Raw genomic sequence first — 25498 nt, 5'->3', positions numbered from 1 at the left:
CCCTGGCCTTTCCTGTTTTTCTTTTCCATGGAACTACTGGATGGCACCCATTGCAGATTTATCTGTACTCCTCACAGTGCTCACTCATCCCAAATCCCCAGAAGTGTCCACTACTTGGAGATTTCTCCCATGCCCTTCTTACCTCCACTATCATAGCTTTTCCAGAATTCAGGAAGGTTTGAAAAAACACAGAACAGAAGCTAAAAAAAGAGGCGTTAAAAAAAAAAAAAAGAAGTATGCATGTGTATATATCCATATACACAGAAAGATAGAGAAATTAATGTAACAATTACATTTTTAAAAGATATTTCTTGTAGGTTTATACGTATGTTTTTAGGAATATTAGTTCTGAAGAAAGTCTATATCTCAACCGAGAAATGTTAATGAACAGCTAACCAGCTTTGCTTCTGGACTATGGCTGGTTTCTTGTATGAGGACTTTTTCCAGAAACGCATTTTAGTTGTTAAAAATATTAAATTGCCCTTAAGAGCTGGACAGTCTGTAATAAAGAACAAGAAAGAGTCTGTCACTAGTAAGTTCAAATCATGTTATGAAATGTTATAAAGGCAACATGGATTCTTCTATCTCTGCTTTTTTGAGCATACAGTTGAAACAATTCACTTGTGATTTGTTGAACCTTGTTTTGATTGTTCCTAGGGCATGCCTGTATTTTGCTAAATTTCATATAGCTGCTATTTTTTTGCTATGTTGTACAACTGCATGGAAGTGACTTATTTTTTCTCTGAAATAATGCATTTTTTAACACCAGCAAGTAAAAGGCAGTATTGTCTTGATGTTGAGATGCAATTTAACAGCATCACTGATACGTTTTTTCACATAGTAATTTATTTAAAATCCTCTTTATAATTAATTGGTTTTTTACCGAATATCATGTCTATGTTGCAGCAGTGAAAAAATGTAACTACCAGACTCCAGTCCTAACTGCATGAACTGTTAAAATAATGGGAGGAATAAGCACGTGAGAAGACAGTCTTTTCCCGAGCACATTGCTATGGCAGGTATCAGTGAAGATGGAAGAGGCAGAGGTACTTATGGCACTGGCTCGCAGACCTCATTCAGTGGCACCATATGCAACAGTAAATGCTATTCACTGTGAATATAAGAGAAAGAATTGGGTTCAAAAGTACTGCCAGGAAAATTGCCCTGTCTTCACGATGACAAGTTTATACGGGTGTGTTAACATCAGTACAACAGTTACTTAAATGAGGAATGAGGAAACAAATAGAAAATTTGTTGAACAACACCCCCACGCTCGTTCAACCAAACCAGTCTGACTGGCGTCGGAGCGTCTGAACATAAATCCACCTCTTGCAAGTCTCACCCATTGTATCTAAGGAAGTTTTACCACCTATTTCTGAAAAGGTTTCCGCATAGATATTCATTACAGACCTTCCACTGCTCTCAGGCAACTAGAGTAGCAAACCACTGAACCAGAAAACCAGTTTATCAGGACTTCTAAAAGTGCCGAAGCATGATACACAAAGTCTTCTTAAAAAAAAAAAAAAAATTATAATGCTCAACGAAGTAAAGCAATATTGCCAGTTTGGTATGGACTGGCTTGGGAAGAACACTTTTAATGTGAAAGCCTTGGAGTGTTGGAGGCAATCGAGTGGGATGCAAGGGCCTCCCAGCATGGAGTAACAAGGCTGGAAGACCCTGCACTGGGTCAGGTACTCCAGTCTGAGGCACCTGTGGAGAACAGTTATTCTCTTGCTCTAGGAGATATCCGAAGATGGACATTTTCTGTGAGCTTTTCCTGGCGGCCTGGCATGGCTGTGACATGTGCAGCCCAAAGCAGGAAGACCCACGCCTTGGTGGGAAACGCACCACGTCACAGCCTTGGTCTCACACCTGCGTAAATATAGCTGGTTTTCTAGTGGCCTTTGAATGCCTCCCATCTCAGGGGAAGGAACCTGGCTGAGCTCCCTCTGCCTGGCTTACGGCCGTGTGTCCTGACCTGCCCAGATCTTTGCAGAAACCGGGAATACCAACCACGATCTGCAAAATAAAACACAGCCTTATTAAAACCCCTTAAAAACCTGCACTTCTCTGAGAGAATGGGCCTGATCCAGCATCCAGTATGGTCAGGGAGAGATAGATCAGCCTCTCCATGAAGAGCAACCTCGTTAGCAGCTCTAATTTAGCAACCGGAGCTCTGTCTTTTTAATCACTCGGTGATTCTGCTCTGTTCCTTCCCAAGCACAGAGCATTTCCGATTTGAAGAATTGCTTTCCCATAATTAAATGAAAAAGAGTTAGTCGCAGCCCTCTGCACAAATTACTACCCAGTGAATGCAGAATAATGCATTATAAGTAGTACTTTATTGTATTTATTGTACAGGTATTGATGTGTGTTGGATTTGTTCTATTTTAGAGGCACTGCCATGGTAACTCGTCTCTCTTGACAAAGGCTTTATGTCAGAGCAGAAGTGGAAGACGCAGAAACTGAACTTCGGGTAGCCAGTGAGATGAAGGCTGCCAGCATTAACCTCACCAAAGCATCACTAGGAAACAAGCTGCTGTGTCCGTCTCCTGTCAAGTGTCCCGCTCACCGGGGAATCGCCCGCTGCGGGGCGAGAACGGGGGCAAGGCGGCAGCCGGCAGTGTCTTTTTAGGGTAAAACGCAACAAATCTGTGCTGCGTTGGGTTCTGAGGTGCTGGCTGCCCACATAGATTTAATCACTGGCAGGTTTTAAAGAGAAAATAAGAGCATGGAAGGGTTACCTTCATCTGACAGTGTTATTCAGCCCCATCAGTAATACGGCAGGTAACCAAGCAGCCGGGAGGAGGAATGTAATGCCGTGCGCACTTTGCTGCCTTTCACTGCTACTGTTCTCACTTGGCATGTAACAGCTCTGCTACCGTTTCAAGGTACTGCTACAGACTGTCAATTTTAGGGTTTTCTGGGCTGGCTCTGGCTTGATTTTTTAGTCTGGCATGAGATTATCTAATCCCCTCCCAAATCCTTTCTCATTACACCGGCTCCCCTGAGCACCCCGGGTTTTGACCTCTGAAAGGCGAAACAACAGCAGGGTTTGATCCCTGGGCAGGGTCCCAGGAGACATCCCCGCTGCTCACGCCACAGCCCACAGTCTCTGCTGGTTTGGGTTTTACGGCCCCCGCCGCCACCAGCTCTGCAGTTGTATGCTGCTAATCGTGGTGAGACCCAGGTTGGGCATGTTGGTGCCACAGACTTGAAATCAAGAATTTTCATGTCCATCAGTTGTATTTCTGGCTTTCTAAAAAAAACATGGACTTTGACCAAAAAGTCAGCCAAAAAGGCAGCCAAATTTGCCTCACGTACCATTCTGTCTTGGGAAAGCCCCCGCTGAACCTTGCCCTGAGTCATATTCACAAGTAGGTGTTTAGCAGCAAATCTAGTCTCAAAATAACCTCTAAGCAACAGTGATAGGATTTTGCACACCTTGGGAAAACAGCATGACCTGCAACATCAGTTTGGTATTGCAAACTTCACCAGTCCCTACCCGGTTGCCTAGCATGGAAGTCAGTGAGGTTGTACCACACAAGGCGAGCCAAAAGAGCACTGGAACAGCTCACAGAGCTCCTAGCTCTTGCCAGAGTGATTAGTCCCCCACTAGTAAAAAAACCGCAACAACATTTACTGCCAATAGGTGTTATTTTAACCAAGCAAAGTGTATATTTATTTAGTGGCCTCTGTGGTATCGGAGGCACCATGTTTACTCTCCATCTGCTTTCCCTCATCCAAGCCTCTTTAGATTCTGGGTCGCTAAAAATGACTGGTACTAATGACATTTGTCAACATAATTCCCCAAATCACAAAGCCATGCAGAAAAAACATGAGTGGAAAGAGATGTTTACAATGGATGGTTTGCAGAGACTTTCTTCCTTGTGAACAGCTTGGAAGAACTGGAAGGCAAGCAGACTCTGCGCCAAAACCCTTGTGTTTGGGGACAAGGAGGGAGAGGGGAGCAGGGGATATGAGATCCATATGTTTGTCTTATTTTGTCTCCTAAAGACTTACCGTTCCCGGCCGTGATTTTTCTTGAAACGTTAATTATAGGAGTTGGGGATGTCAGCAGTGCTCTTAATAGACTAACTTAAGTGCTGAAAAAAAATTGCCTGACGAATAGTGATCAGCAGTGGCTCCTGTGAGGAGCGCAGGACTGCACCTCTGCCCGCCCTGCGCTGCGCTGGTCGGGGTGCCCAGCAGTGGGTTTGTTCACGCGCCTGTGTTCTGGCTCCCAAAACCAACCTCAGCAAGAGTGGTGGGAACACGTGGGGCCGAGGAGGGTGCGCCCAGAGCCGGCAGTGGCGAGGTACATGGGTGCAAATACTGCTGGTTCCATCCAGAGGGTCACCTGGATGAGAAAAATGAATCAAAGGTGATGTGACTGCGTGTGCCTCCGAGGCCTTTAAATAGGCTCTGGGACAAGGTACGTCGGTTCTCCATTTATGAGCAGATTTAATCGGTGCAATAAAACCAGGACAAGTATTTCAGCGTTTCAATCTCAAGATCATTAAAGCTACAAAGCTACGCCGCTGGGTGATTTATCAGGTGCCGTGCCAGGGAGAAGCCAGACAGTGCCTCGCGGAGAGAAGGTGAGTGGCTGGAGCCAGAGAGCTGGTCTCCTCCTGGTGCAGGGCTGGGACCTTGCTGGTTCTCTGCTACCAGACCCCTGGCTAGAGGCAAGGCAGGCAGCTGCACAAGGCACCCAAAAAATGGCCAAGCCCAGCCGCCAGCCCTCTGCATGGCAAACAACACGGAGCTGCCTGAATGGCAATGAGTGGCATCCCCCAGCCAGCAGGTCCATGCAAAACAGAGGGAGTACTCCTGAGCAGATGCACCACGGTCACGAGCACCAGCTCGTGCGATTGCCATTGCAGTGATAAACACCTTTTCCCACTGGCCTAATACGGATACCATTGCACGCTCAGCCCTTTGCCTGCTTCGGTGAAAGTGTGCTCCCTCCCTCCTTCTCTCCAGTGTCGGCCCTGGGATGCTCCGGAGGCCACAGGAAAGAGTTGAGGAGGATTATAGGCTGCAGGCTGTCCACAGCCACGCACACCCTGCTCGTGCTGGAGATGTGCCATGCCACCTCCACAAGCATCCTGTGGGACTGTGCCGACTCACCGCGGATGGACAGGAGGCTTGTTGTCAGCATTGGACCCAGTGTTTGCCAGCAAAAGGGAATCATGCCCATCACCTCTATCAGGATGTGGACACGCGGAAACCCAATCAGTGCAGGCAGTTGGGGACAGGGACTTCTTGGTTGCCAGGACTCTCCCTAAAAGCCACATGAGCCTGAGGGCCAAGGCTGTGCTCTCCCCTGTGGGGACACCCATGCTGCGGCTGGTCTATCCCTCCCGTACGGCGAGGTACGAGGGGAGAGGGAAACATTTTTGTTGTGGGGTAAGAATGAGCATGCTGAGAAGAAGAGACCTTCCCATGTTGCTGCTCAGAAGATACCACGGGCCTCTCGGCACTGCTTAAGGGCTGGAGACCACAAGTTCAGCCTCTGTCAGCTTTGCAGGCTGGGCTGGCTCCCACGTACCTGTTTTTTCTCCTCTCTGTTGCATGGACAATAAACACTGTTCACCTACTCTCACACATATTGAGAGCATCTGCTGTCTCCGCAGTATCAGGGCACAGAAATTAAAGGACACTTACAGGTGCGAAAACCAACTGGCAAGGAACCGTCTGCTTCAACGGTGAAGTTGATCGCCTCTGCCAAATTTGAAGGCTCTGCCCTGGTAATGCATGCTGGGGAAGAAAAAAGTTTCAATTTAAATGTTACCCAGGACCAGGGCTGGTAGCACTGGCTAGAAGGGAATACAGAAAGGTGCTCTGGAGAGGAGATTTTTTTCCCTTTGATCAGCTATCACAAATCAGTTGTAAATTGGTTTCAGACTGTGAATGAGAAGGTGCTAAATGCCTTGTCATTCCTGTTCCAGCCCCAACATTCCAGAGAAGGACTTTACCCCAAGCAGGAGCCTGTCCTGGGAGTTACCTGTGTCAATATTCCCACTCTCTGCTAATCACTGATAAATTACTTATTCATTCCCAACAGTTTATAACTGGGCTAGCTGACAAACTCAGACTAATTAACCCTGGAGCCGTCTCTGCTCATACTGTGACACCCTGAATAGCAGTATCAGTTTTTATGTATTTAAACGAACTGCTTCAGAAAAAAAATATGCAAAAATCAGGATAATAGCAGCAGACCTAGACCTTCCATGAGACTAGCAGTCATTGTATAATAACAAAGCACTGCTAGGCCTAGAAGCATCTTCTTCTGTATCGGAAGTGCTCAGAATATGTGTAAATAATTTGTCAACTGTCTGTTTTATTTGTCTTTAAGGTCAGACACTGGGACAGCAAAACTACACGTAATATTTTCATCACATATTAAACAAGGGTTTGCTCACTTACTCTGTGATCTTCTCCCATCCATCTCTTCTTTCCTTGCATACCATTTAATACAGACCCCAGCCGGAAAGAGCACAAGGTCTTCTGTTCTAAGCATCTTTATTAATCCCTTTATTTATTAGTCTAGGCTGAGGTTTTGCTCAAATTGTGATAATTTGTGATAGTACAGGTTTTTGCATGATGCGACTATCAGCTCAAGAAAACAAAGCAACTGTTTTTCCACACCTCTCTTGTTCTGCTTACGGTCTTTTTTATTAGTATTCTTCAGTGCATCACTGATAAAAATAGACCCAAGCCCTAAAATCTTCAACTCTTAAAAGGTAGGAGTTGCTGAAGGAACCCTGTGCGTGTTGTGCAGATCAAGCCATCCTCAAGAAGTCGAAGCACAGGACTCTCAGCATAGAAATGAGTTGGGTGACTCTTCAGGTGATTACTGCAAATATTTTTCTTTCTTGCATGAAGTCTTGCCATTCAGAACCTATGGTTTATGATAAATACTAATAAGCTGCTTTGGTAGCTAACCTGTGAGCTGGTTTAGTAGAGTCTGCCTGACCCTGTCCTAATGATATCTGAGATTTTTTTTCATCCTTTCTGGGGCCATCATTCTTCTTTGTAACATAAACTTTCTCACTGATTTAAAAATAAATTATTATAGCCATTAAAAGATACTAATGGGAGTAATCAATAGCCACTGCGAATCACTTTTAAAATAATACAGTGATCAAGATGATTGATTTCCCAGTTATATGAGGCATTTAGCACAAAGACTTCTTCATTGTGAAATCAATTCTGGAAGTTTGTTGAGCCTCAGCAGAAGCAGGCGCAGGACTTGTGTTGCATATCCCCTCCTGGCCTGTTCGGTATTTCACCACTCTCTGTGGATTTTATGCAGAAGGCAGGCGCAGGACGAGCTGACGGGTCTTTGGCTGCTGCAAGGCTGCATAAGGCTGTCGCTGAGCAGCAAATGGGAGGGTGCTCAGCTGGTTGTGCACCTTGCAGCAGAAACCAGCAACCTTAAACAAGCTACCAAGTCTGACATGTTTTGGAGCATCAGGAAGCTCGTCAGCTTCATTAAAGGGTCTTCTGCAAGCCCCTTGTGCAGCCTGAACTAATACCTTTACCTTTACAGTTGCAGTGAACAGAAGGCAATAAAAATGGCACCAGTCACTGCTTTTAACTCGAGCCTCTGCTCTGTGGCTTGGTGCACCTGCAAGGCCACACGCGCCCAGGTAGGAAAAACAGGGAAACACACAAAACTCTTCCTCCCTCAACCAGAGATGAGCAACCTCCTGCCTGCCCAAGGGCCCATCTGGGAAGGCTGGGATGAGCTGGGAAGGAGCTATGGTACACCGTGGGTAGGCGGGAGGGCTGCTGGGGAGAGGAAGCTCAAACTGTAGTCTTGAGGGGGCTGGGCTGCACAGGAGAGGAACAACCAACCTGCCCTGTTGCAATGCTGCAAAAATACTGAGTGTACTGCTGAGGCTGTCCACGGGCCCTACTGGCTCATCTGGCTTTGCGTCTTGTGACGCAGAGCGGCCATGAGGAGTGGCAATGTCCAGTCCCTGCTGCTGCTACATGCCCCTGGTCTTAAAAATCCCTGTGGAAAGGGAACGGTGGGGAGAGTATGCGGGCTGTCATGCCCATGCTGCAAGGCGATGCTTACACAGGCTCAGCACTGGGAGTTTCTGCAGCTCTCGCTGCTGCCGAACAGACTTCATTGCAACACGTTGTCTGCAGCGAGGCGTTTCATTTCGGGATGGCAACACAACCCACGGAGTCTGAAAGGCATCCGGACTTTACCATGGAAGTAGGTAAGGCAGCTCTAAGTCACTGGATAAACACGGACTGCCAACAAATCCTTTTAGTGTGGTTCAAGGATATTTTCACAGCTTTGGACAAACTTTATCCTGAGGCTTCTTCTCAGTGCATTGTTTTCCTTTGACCTTTTGAGTGCTTGTAGCCAGCTCGTCTAATCTCAGAGAGGTCTCTTGGCAGAAGGAAGCAGATGCAGTCATAAAGTGGGTCTCATATTGTTTTACGCTAACCTCGAAGGGCTTGGTTTAGATCAATAGCTTGTGGAGGGATCTTTAATCAAGTTGCTGAACCTTCCTTTGGATATCTAAGCACTCTGCATTCTGAATCTTAACTATGTTCTTCAAGGACTTGGATTTAATGCTATACTTGTTCACAATATATTCATTCTAGACTGACATGAGTTAAAAAGAACAAACTACATTCTTAACGGGGCTGTAGTTTGAGAGACACTTTTAGCAAAAGGCCAGAAAATACCTGAAGGCCTGTTTCTGCTAGAAGATAAACAGGTATTTGCTAAGCCAGCTCCCCAAAAGAACAAACATTCAAATAGGATCTTCATTTGGAAAATGAAGAATAAAAAAAGAGTCTGTCACCACATTCAGATTGGATATTCCTTTGCCCTGTTACTATGGGTGTCCTCTTCCACCAACTACGAGTTCAGTGACCAGTTTTTTATTCAGAGTTTTAGAGTGCAAATACGTCATGTTTGTAAGCATACCAAACTGTTCCTTAATTTCATCCTTTTCAAAAAGAATCAAGGTAAACAAGCCATGCAAACAAAAGAAAATAGCACACAACACTTCATGAAATTTTTAGGGTTTTTAAAGTAATCATTTTATCTTCCTTTTGGATGACATTGTTTATTGTAAGACATCATTTTTATTAAATACACTGTAATACAAGAGACTTTCCAAGTCATGTCGAGAGAAGCTGGTCACATGATTCACAAACAAAACTTTTAACACTGATACCTAGGCATCACTTTGAAATCAGCCAAGATGCAATGAAAGTTTTAAAGCAATGACTTGTTTTAACAAACTGCAAAACAAGAACCACTAAATATTTCCACAGAGACATCACATTAAAAAAAAGGAAAAGAAAAAGAAAGGAAAAAGATAGCTCTACACACCAGGTCACAGTTTGGTGACAATATAGAGATTTATATTTATATGTAGATATCTTCCTCTTTACCTTAAGAGAAAAAGAGAGCGATATCTAGAAATATATATATACATAAAGTATAGGTGGAGAGCAGGGCTGGGACAAATATTTCATAATTAATTGATTCTCTCTCTATTGGTGATTCAGTTAAACATCAATGTTGAATTAAATTACTTGTATATAAAACATTCTTAGCTGCTTTTCTTTAAGTTACAGAAAGATACATATAAGCTGCAAGATATAGGCCTCTGGAAAGATTCGATTTGATCTCTGTTTTCTCACATATTCCAATCAAACGGCCTCACTACTAGCAGCTTCTATTATCCTTGCCCGAAGTATTCAGTGTTTATAAAATACCAGCCGGTCATCACTCAGAACCTTCTACAAGCAAACAAAAAACCCCCACAGACCTGGTCTAGAATGCATAGACGGAAAAATAACACACCCATCATTTCCCACTTCTTCTCCTGAGACTTATGTTTAAAAGATGGCAAAATAGTCACTTGGTTGCTATTGTGAAATTCACAGTGTTTTCCCTGCAACATGTAGACTTTTTTTTTTTTTTTTGCTTCATATTTGTGATGAATGTAGCACACACCTCCCCCCCGCTCCCCCCCAAATAAAGGTGTTTTAACTAAGGCTCTAAAGGACCTCTTGATTCAAAGCAGCAGTGGTTCATCCCAGCCCTCACAACAAGAAAATACAACTTCCTGTGCTATCAAAACCTTCATAGTTGATTAGAAACCCCCAGCCCCTCCCCACTCCCCTCCCTCACATTTCATAGCAGTATTTGAAATTCAGTTACAGGCTGCAACAACCCAGACACAGACTTGTTCTAACACATATGCATTGTACCTTAGTCATCCAGTGACCTAATCGTTTTATTGGGTTATTTAACTTCTTTTTAAAGTGTTTTGTAAAAGTCTACATCAACCACAACAAAAACAATCTCTCAAAAAGGTGGGGAGGGGTACAGAGAGAGAGAGAAAGAGAGAGAAAGAGAGAAAGGAAGAGAAAAGAAGAAGGAAAGAAGGAGAAAAGGAAAGAAAGAAAGAAAAAGAAGGAAAGAAAGTGCTAAAGATATAGCAAGAAAGGACAAAAAAGAAAGAAAAAGAGAAAAAATAGGCAGTTACTTACTAAATTGTAGACAATATATATTGTTTTACAAATCAAAATGAATGAAATCCTTTTAAGAAGGGTACACTCCACCATGCAACATGGGGTGCTGTTGCTTTACAAGTATCTGTTCTCTACAGCCAGTTCTGAGTTCTGTAGATCTATTGAGAGTGAAGGACAGAGTGTGGCAAATGCTGCTATTATTACTGCTGAATTTTGGCGTTCTCATTGTCCTACAAGTCGTGTTGCAGTCTGAATAGTCCAGCTCATTCTTGGAATTATTTCGTTACTGCAGACGAGTATAAAATGCTAATGGAGCTGCACTGTTATTCTAGGACAAGAAAACAACAATAGCACAAACCTAGAACTGACAGTAAAACAAACTCCATTTTCCGAGCTTGGAAGCTTGTCTGTTCATTTCATTGTGAGAAATCAACAAGTGAGATGGGAATGGAAGAAACGTTTTTATGCAATCATCTGGGGAAGAAAAGTGCTTGTTGTTATATCTCTGGCATTCTAGCACTGCCTCTGCTGCACACCAGTTAAAAAGTTGAATCTTACAAACATAGAAAAAGAAATATCAAAAGAAAAAAAATATTTTGGTTACTCAGCAGACTTTACCAATTTATTAATAGCACTCTAATCATCATTTATAATAACGTAGGTGTATGTAAATTTATACATATACACACAGCCCATACGTAATGTGCATGCATGTCTGCACATATATAAATAAAATACAACAGACATAGGCATACATGTATATGCTATGTGTGTGTATATATATATGCCATATGCAAACACACATATATAATATATATTATATATATGATCAGTTCATAGCACAGTCCAGAAAGACTTTTTAAATGAGCCTGATTGTCATATTTACTCAGTGTACACGATTTAGCTGACAGTGCAAGCATGATGAACACGCACATATACTCACCCTTCATTGTGATTTGAACATATTTCTTCCTCTCCTCTGCTTATTCTGCTACGCTTACCCACCTTTTCATGAACAAATGCAAACTATGTATAGCTACAGTTTATAGCTTGTCTACTGTGATTATACATTTTATGCACTATCAAGAACATTAATGATATAGGTCAAGGTTATCCACACCGGTGGCTCTGTAGAACATTTGGTCCTTTAGAAGTTTAACATACTGCTATGTTATTGCACAATGCATTGTAACACTATTTATTCTCTGAAATGACTCTAATAGTCTCACTAGTAAATCAAAAAGAAGATGCCACTAAATGCATTTTCAGGGTTTTGTGGTTATTTTTGGTATACATTCTTTCAGTGCTTGCAAAACCCACCTGTTTGCTTTCAGGCTGGAGCCTGCTTTCCAACAGAAGCAGCATCTCAGATGCCTTTTTCTTCAGCTCATAAGAAACTAAGACAGAATACAGCAGGTAGAAACTTAGCACCCCCCTCCACCAACTGCAGCCTCCTCCCACTGCACAGTAAGAGCGGACTCTGACACTTTCTTTTCCACCACTGTTATTTTGAAAATCAATTTCAAATTCCTTTAAAACACAACATTCAGATTCTCAAGAGAATGGGTTTCACTGGATGCTCAGTCTTTATCTAGCTTTCTGTGTGAACTTCCAAGACAGTCTAGATAAAATCTTAAGGCCCATCTTGTAGGAATCTTCCTCTGGCTTTTTGTGTGTTTCCAGTTCAGTAGCGGTTAAGAAATAACATCTAGTTTAAAGAAATACTGAGTATGGCTTTATAGTTACACTGTCATGTTTATTTGTATATCTGCCTTTTCAATGACATTGAGAAGGGTAAAACTTCATCAGTGTCCAGTGAACTGTTTTCTTTTGAAATTGTTCAGAATCTTTATGAGCTAGCTCTAAAAGCTTCTGAAGGAAAAACCTAAAGTGCCTCAATAAATAATATATGTGAGCAAATTATATATTAAATGTGCTATGGGAACACTTACAAAAATAAAATGCTTAATTTATTAAATAAAATATCCCCAACGCAAAGATGAAGGACTATTTTCATCTGGCTCATTTCAATAAGAAGTAACAAAAAGAGAAAACGGAAAGAAAGATCACTTTTTTGCAGTAACGCCCCCTCACAGAGGGAGGCAAAAGTCTTGAGGAACAGGTAAGGTAGGTTTTCATTTGTAAGAATTCATATTAAAAATAATCCTAACTCTAAATTTGAAATTGTCAACTTCCGGTTTGAAAAATAACAGGTATGCCCATGCAGCTGTCATCAACACAGTGGCCATGCAAATGTTATACACATACAATGCCAATCCAACCAAAAATAAATTAGTTAAGAAAGAGTTGATGTTGGTAATGACAGCACTAGTACCAATACAAACATGGTGCTGAGTTCAGGGTCTTTGCACTCTGAATAGTAAGCCATAACCTCAGAGTAATTTGTTTTCTCCAGAGATCTTTATCCCCTGCCATGGCTGAAACATAGCCAGTGATCTCCGTGCTTTAGATTATTCATGTTATATCAGCCTATTGTATCTGTAACATTGTAAAGGCAACTTAACACGGCTAATGTCCTCCATTAGCCCCTTCTAATGAAATACAAGTTATATCATTATGAGTTTGCTATGCCTACTAGGGTGTACTACAAGATGAATGATAGTTTCTGCACAAAGGGCATTAATCTACAAAGACCATGCACAGTTTTGCTTGCACGGTTTAAAAAAAGAAAAAGAAAAAGGATTGAGCAAGGAAGGAATATGCTGCTGGACAAGCACAGTATAAGATACACCTGCCCCAGCATCTATAGCTTGTCCTATCTTATCAAAATCCTTAGTTCAACATGTGATCCTGAAATTAATACTGTACATTGATAAGCCTAGCTTCAGCCTTTATTAAAATAGACTAGCTGGAGAACATTTTTATACCAGTGGCATGACAATACCCTACCAGAAGACAAAAGAAGGGCATGTGTTTAGTTTATCATGTTGTAACGTAATTTTCTGCAGCGCAGGCAGCATCTTTTTCCCTTTTACTTGTATCTGGCAATGAAAGGTGCTGGCAAAGCACCTCCTTGAACAATCCCTTTAGTCCTCAGAAAGACTCTTCAGGGAAAATGCTAAACCCCCTCTTGCCTTCCATCAAATCATTTCAGTGTTTTTTTGTGGGGTTAGATGCCATCTGATCCCCTAGTTATCCCCTAGTTCCTCCAGATAGTGTATCACAGAAGACTGTCTTCTTTCCATCTGGCTTTATCTCCGCAAGGAACATGCTTCATGTAGAGAACACCAGTCTTCTTTTTCCACCCACATGCCGAAGCAAAAAAATTGAGGTGAATCCATAGAAACTCCCAGTAGCTGTACAGCAGAAATCACAAAGTTCGAGTCAAATATATTTTTCCCTTTTTTTCATCCACATCAAAGGCATGAATACAACAAGGCATTGTTAGTCGTGGTGGGCAAACTGAAGAGTCTGCTGATATAACAGATCAGGTTTTTAAGGCCTTTGTCTATGCAGAGTTACAATAATGCAGAAGCCAAATTGATTAGAAAGACAGAAGAGAAGAAAAAAATGATAGAAACTGAAAGAGAGAGAGAGAGGAGATACGTCTCAGTAATGTCTAAAAAGTCAATACTGTGTCTACAGATGGAGAAGTGCACGTTGCTTGCCCTTTGAAAGCTTCTCCGCAACTTTGTCATTAATACTGTCAAAGTTAAGAACACATTTTAATGGAGTTCAGCGGCAGTTGAACACATTCATTCCCGCAGCCCATAAGAAGAAATGCTAGGAGACTTTAGCCTAAAATATCCAAGTAGACTGGAGATGCCTTGGCCAAGTTCTGGAGGAGGGAATGGATTTCTTTGATGTTGAGCCTCATGTGCGGCTCCCGTTGCCAACAGCCCAGCATCAAGTCATACACTTCCTTGGGGCATGTGCGAGGTCGCTGCAGGACTCGGCCCTGAGTGATGCACTCAATCACCTACAAGAAATCACAAGGAAAGGCTAAGCACAGCTGTGCCAACTACATGGGGATCATCAATGGAAGAGTTAACTGCTAATTGCCACAGCAGCCTCACTGGTGGCAGCCACCCAGCCAACTCTGCCAAGGGCTGCGTTTCTAGGTAGACGCATGAGCAGCGGGATGCGATCTGGAAAAATCACTGTAATATAAGTGATCAAAGACCAATAACTTCATTGATGTTAAGTTCATCCACATTGCATCTTCCACTCATGAGGGAATGATAGCCAGGAAGTAATCCCATACCTCCTCTCTCTACCCATCTATCAACCTCACCACATCTCAGAAGGAGGCTAAGTTTTCACTCTGCTCACACAGAGCATCAGTGCCTCTGCCTCTCTCCCTCCTTCCTTAAACATATGAGTATCGCTGTGGCTAATCTCTGGAGAGGGGTTACTTGTGACTGCCTGGAAATCAAGAGATCTCCAGATTACTTCAATCTATTCAAGAATCGTTTCGACAACCACTCTGCAACAATAAAATGTATGATATGGAATTGAAATCACCCAAAGCCCATTCAGGACATAGATAAGCTCCTTTTCATTGCCTCATGTTCTCTCTCAATACCCAGAACAGACTGTATCCTATACAAAGGAAAAAGCTAAATTCCAACTGCTATAGTTCTGCTTGGACAACTTCCCTCCACCCTGAGGAGAAAAGGGTGAAAAGGAAGAAATTCAACCACAAAGTTCATGACTCCTGATATCAGGGGTTTTGCCTTTACTAAATACATTTGCTGCTGCCCTTCTCCAGAGAAGCCACACCAACAGTTAATGTGCCAGCCTTCCCAATGCAGTTTGAGAATGTATTACACAGACCTCGTTGTTTGAGAGCTGATACCATGGCTGTTTGCCATAGGTAAAGATTTCCCATAATACAACCCCCAGGCTCCAGACATCGCTTTCTGTGGTGAACTTCCTGTACATGATACTCTCTGGAGGCATCCAACGAATGGGCAGCATGGTGTGACCCCCAACCTGAGAAAAACAAATGAAACAGTCAGAAATAATTCCTCCAGACCCTCACAAGGAAGAGTATCAAGACGTTAAATAAGGAGAATCCATGGTTTCTTTTTTTCTCGTATGATACCATTCACTTCGAGGAGCTTTTATCAACTAGGGGTTCATGGTCCAAACTCCTCTCCCCCCAACAACAATCACTACCATGACAGGTTTCTCAACAGAATCTCCAAATACATTGTTTCAGAAGTGCAAACTCATCTTTAACATTTACTTGGCACACCCTACCCAAGGTACAGGAAGCTTTATAAAATTATTAACTAATTTAGCCTACCAACCCACTTTAAATTAGGCCAGTTTTACTCTCCATTTTAACACTCAGGAAACTAAAAAAGATTCATGAAACGAAATCTACATTGATGATTTTCCTAGAAACTTTGCAGTATCAACTGAAAGCCATGAAGACACAGTGGTCTGACTGCATGACACAGGAGGATCAGGATCTGTATGGTTTAATATCCTAATTTTGAGTGAAGTAAAGCAATGCTATTTTCTGTTGATAATTTCCAAAGTTAATGCATCAAATTATTTTGTTCTACATTAACTACACAGCTTTAAAAAAAATTTCAGTCCTTTGGATATATTCCCTTGATAATAAACAATTTGTAAAACATGGACTCCTATCACAAATCAACTCGTGTTGAATGGGATCTTTCACTGAATGAATGCCTTTCTGAAAGTCTCTTAGAACATTTTTCATTTTCCGCAGAATGCTATACTTCCTTAAAATTAGGCTTCCTAACTTTGATTTAAATTTAAAAAAAATCTCTTATTTCCAGTTTCTAAACAATTTATTGTTCCTGATATGTCCCATTCTGACTGGATCACATCAATAAAGAAATCCTCTCACGTACTTTTAAAATAGCATAATTGCTGAGATACTGTGATATAGATATATAGATATTCTGATTACTTTTGCATCAAGACAGCTGCGAATATTTCCAAGGAAGTTAAAAAAAAAAAAGGAAAGCTTTTTCAAGGACGTGTAACTTTTGATTAACTCTCATTTTCCTGTCTGAAAATGTATTTAGTTATGAAACCACATTTGCACTTTCAAGATTCCATCAATTCAAAGTATCATTTCTCCTTGTGGGACTTCACATTTGTTGTTATAAATAATGCCCTCCTTGTTCTCGTGTTGAAACAGCAAATGGAAGGAAAACCCAATAGAAGTTCATTCAGGGTTCACATTATTTCTAAGTCACGCAGAACATCCATTTCCAGCTGCTTGTCAGTAATTCAGCGTTAGCGCAGCACACCAAAAACACAGCTACGGCTGTGAGAGCTCACCCCTGTCCATGCGTTGCCACAAGTCAACGCCCGCTACTGACTCCATAAAAAGAGAAAGTCATGCTAAAACTTTCATAGACTTGGTCTATTACTAGGCTCTTCTTCTCCTCCCCCTATGTGAGATGTCACACGAGCGATGGAGGAGTACTTTTTGTCAGGATGCCGAATGAAAGGCAGGGCTCCCGACTTCAGTTCCTGGCTACCTTGCGGATTTGCTTCTGACTCATTGCAGGTTGCTGTGCACAGGTTTTGGAGCCATTCAAAAGGGGACCCAATTCCTGCGGCTTTCCACCTAACTTAAAAACATAGACATGAGCACCCTATTGACAGAGAATGGATGCACATTTTTAAGTGCTTTGCTCAATTCTGCCCATCGGTCTCTGTGTTACAGTTCACCCCTCTGGCAGCCAGACTGGCTGTAAGGCTCTGTGCATCAGTATTTTTAATTGTGTTTAACTGAGAAGTCACTGGATGTGGAGAGTTTGAAGTAACACACCAACATGCTGAGATGCAAACAAAGCTTCAGTTTCCCACCTTAACATAACCTAAACTGACATGGCAACCAAACAGCTCCAAACCACCACTTTTACCCCCATCTTGAGAGATATTTCATTAGAAAGTCAGAAAAGTTAGTCCCTTAGAAATATGCAGCCACATAGACCCGGACAAAGGGCAAGTGCCATTAAAAGATGGTTAGTGATGAGAAGCTTTTGGTCTCATCAAATATTAAAATGGCTCTTAGATCTGCTCATCACATAGCCTCTGTTACTGGTTCTTTTCAAAAACTTCTTTGACTCATTCCTTAAAAATTAATGAAAGCTATAAACGATATAAGATGTGTCTCTATTTTTTCCTATTTGTCACATATTACATCAAAAGATTTTGAAAAAGCAATTAAAAAAAAAACGCTCTCCAAATCTTCTTTTCCCATGGTTCCTTGCTACAGAACCACAGTATATTTGTGGTAGGGCTCTATGCTGAGTTTCCAATGTCATTCAGTAAAATGAATGACACACCTCTAGAGTGATGATGATAAATTGCCACCAAATGATAGCTCTGCGATGAACTGATCTGTAACATCACAGACCTAGCTGTCCCTCTTTGCAGTCATAGCAAGACTGACTCATTAGTTTTGACACCAAGAATTTGATTTACAGATAAGCACGAGCCACAGCACTCTCTGGTGTTCTTCCCACATCATCTTGCCTGGAGCTGTGTCCATTTCTGTCCCTGAAGCCAGAAGACTTCATTGGGCAGAGTACTTGTCCAGGACTGAAAAGTCCTGAGGTCTCTCCATCTCTATCACTGCCAATATCAATCATTTTAGCCAAAGTTACTTCCAACATCTCAGCATCTTTGTGAAGATAGTATTTCATTCTTGCAAAGTATCAATAAAAGTATTCTAAGGGGTGCTCTTCTTGCCAGATGGCATTGCAATGAAGACAGTATCTGTGCAACATTGAGCATCACCTGTGGCAGGCTGAGCATCTACCCATGGTCCAAGAGCACCTTCAGTTTCAACTCAGATTTCAGTTCAGCCACATTAAAAGCACAGGTCAGGGCCTGGCCAAAGGCACTTTTTCTAAATGCACATTTCCTTCTCAATTAATGATCAATGGTTACTGAGTCAACACTCACTCAGCTCAGAAAAGCATTAAGGGCTGTGTTAGGTATGAGCTCAAAATGAAGCACATGCTTCAGAGCTTCCTTGAACTGAAGCCCGGGACTTGACACCACTGTTTGCAGGATGCCTGAAACAAATTGCCAGACAGTTGTGAGCTTCTTTCGATCTTTATTGGACTGCTGAGTCCAAGCACCCACAGTTGTGCCATAATAGCAGTGAAGTAGAGGTGGAGTGCTTTTTTGCTGTTGTTGCCAAACTCTCAGCAAGGCTAAGGGGTGTTTTCCAAGAAGGACCAATGAAGGAAAACATGACTACACTGACCAAACTTTAAAGTGCTGAATGCTTCAAAGGGATGCCTTCTGCGTATGCTTTAATAAGAAACACAAGTATTACACAGCTCTCAGATGTCATCAGCATTCTGCAGGATAAAGTCACTGCTATGCACACTGTAATTGCAGTACTGCTTGATACACATAATTTTAAAATGGTTGTGTGCTAAGCAGACTACAGTTGCAGGTAAATAACACCTTTATATTCAGTCTAGCTAAGGTTATGACCAGTTTAAAAGCATTACAGTTTTAACTTAATATACTATAATTTTAAAATCCATACTGTAGCTGTAAAAATGCTGCAAAAAGGACCGTTTTATGGATACAAATTAGGGTATATTTTCTTGATGCTTACCTGAAAGCAGCTGCATTATGATGATTCATTTTTATTTAGAATTGGACTTACAGATCCTTTCTGGGACTTAAGTACTTGGTTCCAAATGTCAGATTATGAAAGCAAGCACTCCCTAGCCCAGCCGTAGCCTTGTTTTACATTCACTAGTTGGTTACTAGCAATATTGGACTAGAATCTAAACCAGAAAGCCTGGTGAATTAGCTTCTGCAATGTGCAAACCATCCACAGGGAGGAGACTGCTATGCCAGATCAGTGAACTATGATGTTCTCCAAAGAAGCGCTTCCAAGGGGAAAACGCTTCCCCACATCTTGAAATGTTCCATGTATGAAATGTTGCACTTCCAACAATACAATGTCATTCCACTTGTCACCACTTTCAGCACTCATCTTTCAAATGAATTCAGCACTTTGAAAGGTGCCAGAGAAGCCAACCTTGAACACTGTTTTCATCTATTTGCAGATGTCAAGCTTCAAGGATTGCTGTAGAAGCATCATGTCTCAGCCTTGAAGCAGGGCATCTAATTCTAGAGTTTGCTAAAGTTTGTTCACTTTCTGGCTTCATATGTTCCGTATCCTGCTTCACAGATACTAGAAAATGATGAGGCTTGTCTAATGCAGAAATTTCAGTTTTAAGAAGGAAACCAGGCCTGTAGTATGAAATCCTGTGGAAGCTGTTTTTTGTTGCCCAAGGGTCTGCACACATCCATCCATCCATCCATCCATTCAATGTAAACCCAGCTTTCTTGCACATTAATATTACTGCTACACAGAAGAGCCCTCAGCTGATCGTCATCAAGCTAAAGGCAGGCAATCACTGCAATTTCCCTATGCCAATTAAAAATGCACCTATCGATAGCCTGCCCTCGTCACTGTTTCAGCTTCTACTGCCCAACTGTCATGGGAACCCAAAGCCCTGTTGCCTGATGTTTGTGAGCAAATGGGTGTGCTCTCTTACAAAGAATGAGCAAATGAACTCTTGTGCTCCTGCTGGGAACAGGTGGCTGTGGGTGGCGCTGGGGAAGCTAACCTACAGAGATATAGAAGAAACAGGCTGTATGTGGGGCTGCACAGATAAGACACAAGCCACAGGCTGGGAACGGCAGAGGAGATAGTGTTGCTAAGATGACCACTCAGTCGGTTCACACCAGGTTTATGCCTTACTCATTTGTACCGTGAAGACGGAGGGCTGAATGGATTGGCCACACTTTTGCAATGCATGCCAGCTGCAGCCCGGTCTTACCATAGAAGCACTGGGGGCTGTGGTGCTGAGGGTACGACAGAATGCTTTGGGGCTCCAGAGCCATGACGTAGGGTGCTGCAGAGGCTGACCAAAGGACAGGACAGGGACTAGCCGGAACAGGGAGTAATCTCTCTTCCTGCTAAATGCTGGTGGCCATATTTGGAGAGGCTCCAGCACTCCTGGAGAGGATGTTAAATCCAACCCCCAGCTTTTGCAGGCATTGTATTACATAACCCCTTCCCCATTTTTTTCCATTTCTGGCTTTAAGTAGTTGATTACTCTGAATTCATGCAGTAAAAAGCACAGCAACCAATTGCATAGCCTTGGAAAACAGACTTCCTCATTTATGTTCAGCGTTCCCAGGTTCCCACGATTCCCACAGAGTGACATTGCAGTAATGTGTCACAGCGTTTTGTATACTCTCTAAAGACTAGTGATGCTTTTTCTGCCAACAGGATAAAAGTAATCTTTTTACTTTGTGAGCCCAATGAACCTGAATGACTAACTCATGGGTTTCAGCCCTGATCCTGCCCAATGCCCTGTCTGGCTTGACTGCTGCATCTCTCCAGAGCCCTGCTGATCTCAGACCTTTTGCAATTCAGGGTGGTAGGCTTGAAAGCAGCAACACAGTTCAGCATATGCTTAAATCAGTTGTCATGTGACAAGTATATGCTCAGTCTCTTCAATGCAGCTGGATCTTAGTTTGTCAAACTGGAACCAAACTGAATCTTTTGATTCATTTGTTCACCCCCTCCTAAAAAAGCATCCTGTATACTTGTGGGCTTACAGCATTTCAGGGTAGTTTTCGCTATTTATGTTTTGGTCTTCTGACTTGTTTCCCCATCTCAGGATGATATAACTGCAAAGAAATGTTCTCTGCAAAAATTATCATGTCTTATTGCTAAAACTGAAAACCTCTCCTCTCTTGGTGAACATCTGCTCTTTCCCCCTCATAAAATGCTGGCAAATGTTTCTCTCAGCACAAGAAAAAATCAATAATTGTTATTTTCATTTCTTCCATGCCCTGGCCTTGCAGACAAAGTCAATGTCTCCTCTTAAAATATCATCAGTCCTGCCATGTCCACTTGCAGAAAAGCAATACATTATTTTCACAGTTATAACAAGCCATACCACTCCAGCACATGAGGTTACTGAATTATGAAATAAGGCAGGTTATTAGCCAATAGCTAAAGATGTGTCCTTTCATTTTCACTTGTAACCCTGCTTTAGTTCATCTCTATTCAAAAGGGGCTTACGTCTAATGTTCTTAATTAATTCTACCAGTGGTCTTGTCAGAAAACTAAAACAATGCCTAGAACAACATTTATTACACTGTAAATTCTCTCTTCAATCGTGCAACATCAGTTCAATATTGTGTGTCAACTTCGTGTCACTGGAGATAAAATTGTTCTCATTAGTCTCTATGAAACCATGAGCGATATGGAGAAGATGAAGAAAGACCAATTACTTAGAGTTTCACATAACACAAGAACCAGAAGACAATAAAGAAATTTGTAAGTGGCAGGTTCATAACAAAAAAAAAAAGGCACCCTGTCACATAACTTACAGTTGCTTGTGGAACTCATTGCCACAAGATACTGCCAACCCCCAAGGCCTACCTGGGATCAAAAAGTGATTAAGCACACTCATGGAGGATAAAATCTGACAAGGGCTATCAAACACAAAGATACCATCTCTGGCCCAGGAAGCGCCTGACCTGCAGGCTGCTGGAGGCTAAAAGAGTACACGAGGGAAATATTAATATATGCTTAACCTGTTTTCATACTATTCTGCAGACACTGGTTACGCACAGTGACAGGATCCCAGACTAGAGGCCTTTGGAGAAGCTATTCCTATGTTCCTATGTAGATGGGCCACACATTGCAATATGCAGTTCTATCAAACTTCTCAGCAATGCTTATGGAGGGCTAGAAACAATTCTACCAAAAAGGTGGAATGAAGGAGAGATATCACATGGAATTAAAATATGTGAATGACCTAATGTATCTTACAATTCGGCATCTTCCAAAGGCCTTTTCAAATGCTAAATTGAAAGGATATAGAAACTGTACCTATTGTTGTGTTTTACACAACACAACATCATATTGGGTCAGCCAAATATACAGGACAATTAATAAACTGTAGTAGTTACTGCATTACAGAGCACGCACTTACTCTTTCAAGAAAGGAAGATGAAGTGCCCTGCAGGTAAGATCAGATGAGTGCTATGAAGAAGGTGATGACATGATTCACATTTCTGATTAGAAGAAATGTCCCCTATCAGAGGAACAGAAGGAAAGTTAACTGAATAGAAATCTGCAACACTGAAAAGTAACTGATTATAGCTCTTCAGTGTCCCAGGATGAAGTGTGTGTGAATGAAAAAACAGAAGTCTATTCCTTTAAATATAGTTTCTTTTACTTTAAAGTGAGAAAAATTTCTGGTGTTAAACCAGAAATGATAATCTAAGTGAAAAGAAAGGGAGGTATACTGTGGTAAATTGAAAGGAAAGACAATTTGGACAGTGTATTTCAATGAACCCAGTGGACATCTAGATTCGTTTCTCAAGACGGGAGTTCAGGACCTTGGTGAAAAAGCAAGGAGATGGGATTACTATAAGCCAAAGGAGACTTGGCACGTTGAACCAGATGGCCTCTCCTTTCTAAAACACCTTGTATTCTCCTAATTTGCCATATCAAGTTATGCCATAGCATACAGTTACTGATCACTCCACTGGCACAACTTGCAACTCAGAATATTGAGCTCATGTGAAGTCCTGTGTTTTGCTTTACAAAAAGTCATCACTGTATCACTTGTACCCTACCACTGTTTCCACATCTGAGTGTCTGCTGTGTGGGTGAGGAGAGGCATCAGGTACCAGCAGACAAGCAGCTGAAACAATTCATGTTAAAATCCTCACAGACTCTGGGATGATCATCTAATGTGTCCAAGTCAACAACAAAACAAATTTGCAATGCAATATTAATGAACTACAGCCTCTGCCTTTCTGATTTTCAAAGCAAACAGCTTACAAAGTATCAAATTCCATTTTTACATTAATCCCAGGGACTCTGGGCTACCAGGGCCAAGGAGGCTTTAAAAATAACCTTTAATATGCATCGGAAAACTGGCCTCTATGAGTCTGTACCGTAGTTGAAATCCTAACTTCTGTTTGCCTTTTTAAATAGGTTTGAGGTGTAATGAGGTGAGATGCTAGCTGAACTGCACAGTCAATATCAACAAGTAGCAGCTACTCAAGGGCAGACTCTGAAAGCCAAGTATGATACCGCATAAGCCAGTTTGTGTTCACTGGGAAATCTCTACTCCCAATGTCAGGTCTGAAAGCTATTTCTCAAGTACTAGAGATCACAACCTTTTCCCAGATTTATTTTACTGAAAACCACATTTTTTTCAAATTTACTGTAGGTTAACGTAGCATGTCTGGCTCTATCGGTCATGTCAAACTACATCACAGGAGAAGAGGGGAGAAACAGAGCTTGGTTTGTAGCTTTACTTCTCTCTTGTGAGTTACAAAAGTGTTTCTATAATGCAGACCGCATGGGAGCACCACAATTTTTAGCTGTAATGTCTCAGATGTTCCAGTTCTTCAAATTTTGTTAGATAGCCTCTCCCCCTTTCCATGGGTGGTTAATTTATCACATGGCTTACAAATACCAAGGTTAACAAACTGCCACACATATATGAGGCAAAAAAATGAGTACAGTCTTTCATTTCACAAATCCTAAGCATATGGGCAGACCTACTGAGTTCCCACGTTTCCCACAAGTGAAAGAGGTTGTTTTGAACCATCAGTCCAAAAGGGAAATAAGTCAGTCAACCATTTGATGTCAGCTATTTTGGCTTGTTCACAGACTACCTGTATGATGCTAGGCAAGTCATGTCAGATCAAATCTGTCAACTACTGACTGCCTGAAGAGAGTTCAGAGATGTACTCTCTCCAGCCAGAAGTGTCAAGAAGCCAGAGCAAGGATTCATGAATTCAAAGGAAGACCAATAATCTTACTATTTCAGAGAACTAGTAGTTGCTCTTTTCCTTGAAAACTTATCTCCACTTGCCTAAAGAGCAAGGAAGAAGTATGATCACAACCAGATCCTGATCTGTCTTCAGTGCCCGCACTGGGAATGTCAACACTGATAGTGTCAACAGGCTAATCTAAGTCTACGCAGATAGACAGCCACATTGGCAGGGACCTGAGAGAGGCTAAATTATACTGGTACACAGCCAGATGCTAATAAACAAGGCAATGGCAAGGCCCTTGTGCTCATTTTCCTTCTCTTCTGCAGTCTTGATGATGTTTTCTGCTTCTCACTTTCTCTGGGCCATAATTTGTTTACATAAACTGGAAAACACAAGAGAAAAGTTTCAGTAAAATAGAGCAGAAAAAATTCTCTGTTGTTTTCCTTCCATGAATTCTAGTTTTTGTCTCCTCACTTGTACCATGACATCATTCTATGAGTTGAAACAGACATTTGCTCTGAAATGATGCATCCATCAAACAACACGCAATACGATCATTAAAAATACCAGTAACTGCTATTACCGGGGAAAAAAAAATATTACTCATTCTTATGGAGCTTGCAAAATTCTAAATTGTTCTTATCAAATTCATATGTTGAATTATTCCTCAAGCCATGCTTAAAATATTGTTCTTGGACACAAGAGCCAAAGTGTAGCCCAAGCAGTGATGAGATAATTTTATAGCTCTTGGCTGAATTTCTACACTGGTATAAAGGGAGAATTTACACCAGCAGAGGGCTTGGAACCACAAATTTGTTTTTTGGTTTTGTATTTGGTTTGGGGTTTTTTTCTTAATTCTTTTCAGTGCCTGTCTCTACCCTCAGCACTGACATTTTCCATTTGGGAAACATTATACTGCGTTCTGTATACAATGGCTCTTGGAATTCACATGACTGCGTTTGTTTAACACCAACACTGAGCTGTAAATTCTGCCTGTGATGCTGAAACATCTTTCCTTCTGCCTCTAAAACGAGGCCAGATAATCTCCTGACATGCAAGCATTCACAGAAGGTGTCAGTCTACTGAGAAATGCCCCCTAAAATTTCCCTGGGTGGGTCCATTCCCTGACGGCATGTCATCAGGGTGGAGGTTTGGCTTT

At 41.9% G+C, this 25498-nt stretch overlaps 1 protein-coding gene across 1 annotated transcript; it reads right to left on the bottom strand.

Annotated features, from left to right (window-relative positions):
• Positions 1 to 13886: 13886 nt before the first annotated feature.
• Positions 13887 to 15480, bottom strand: LOC104081712 (BDNF/NT-3 growth factors receptor-like; the record flags this gene model as incomplete). The annotated part of the gene is made up of 2 exons (XM_009584554.1): positions 13887 to 14464; positions 15322 to 15480. Coding segments are annotated over 2 exons (345 nt in total), but the record flags the coding sequence as incomplete, so codon positions are not given.
• Between the last annotated feature and the right edge of the window lie 10018 nt (positions 15481 to 25498).

The sequence above is a fragment of the Fulmarus glacialis genome, unplaced genomic scaffold (genome assembly GCF_000690835.1).
Source record: "Fulmarus glacialis isolate BGI_N327 unplaced genomic scaffold, ASM69083v1 scaffold10289, whole genome shotgun sequence".
Lineage (NCBI taxonomy): Eukaryota > Metazoa > Chordata > Aves > Procellariiformes > Procellariidae > Fulmarus > Fulmarus glacialis.
Note: the sequence above shows the minus strand (reverse complement) of the source record. Positions and strands in the feature narration are given on the sequence as shown.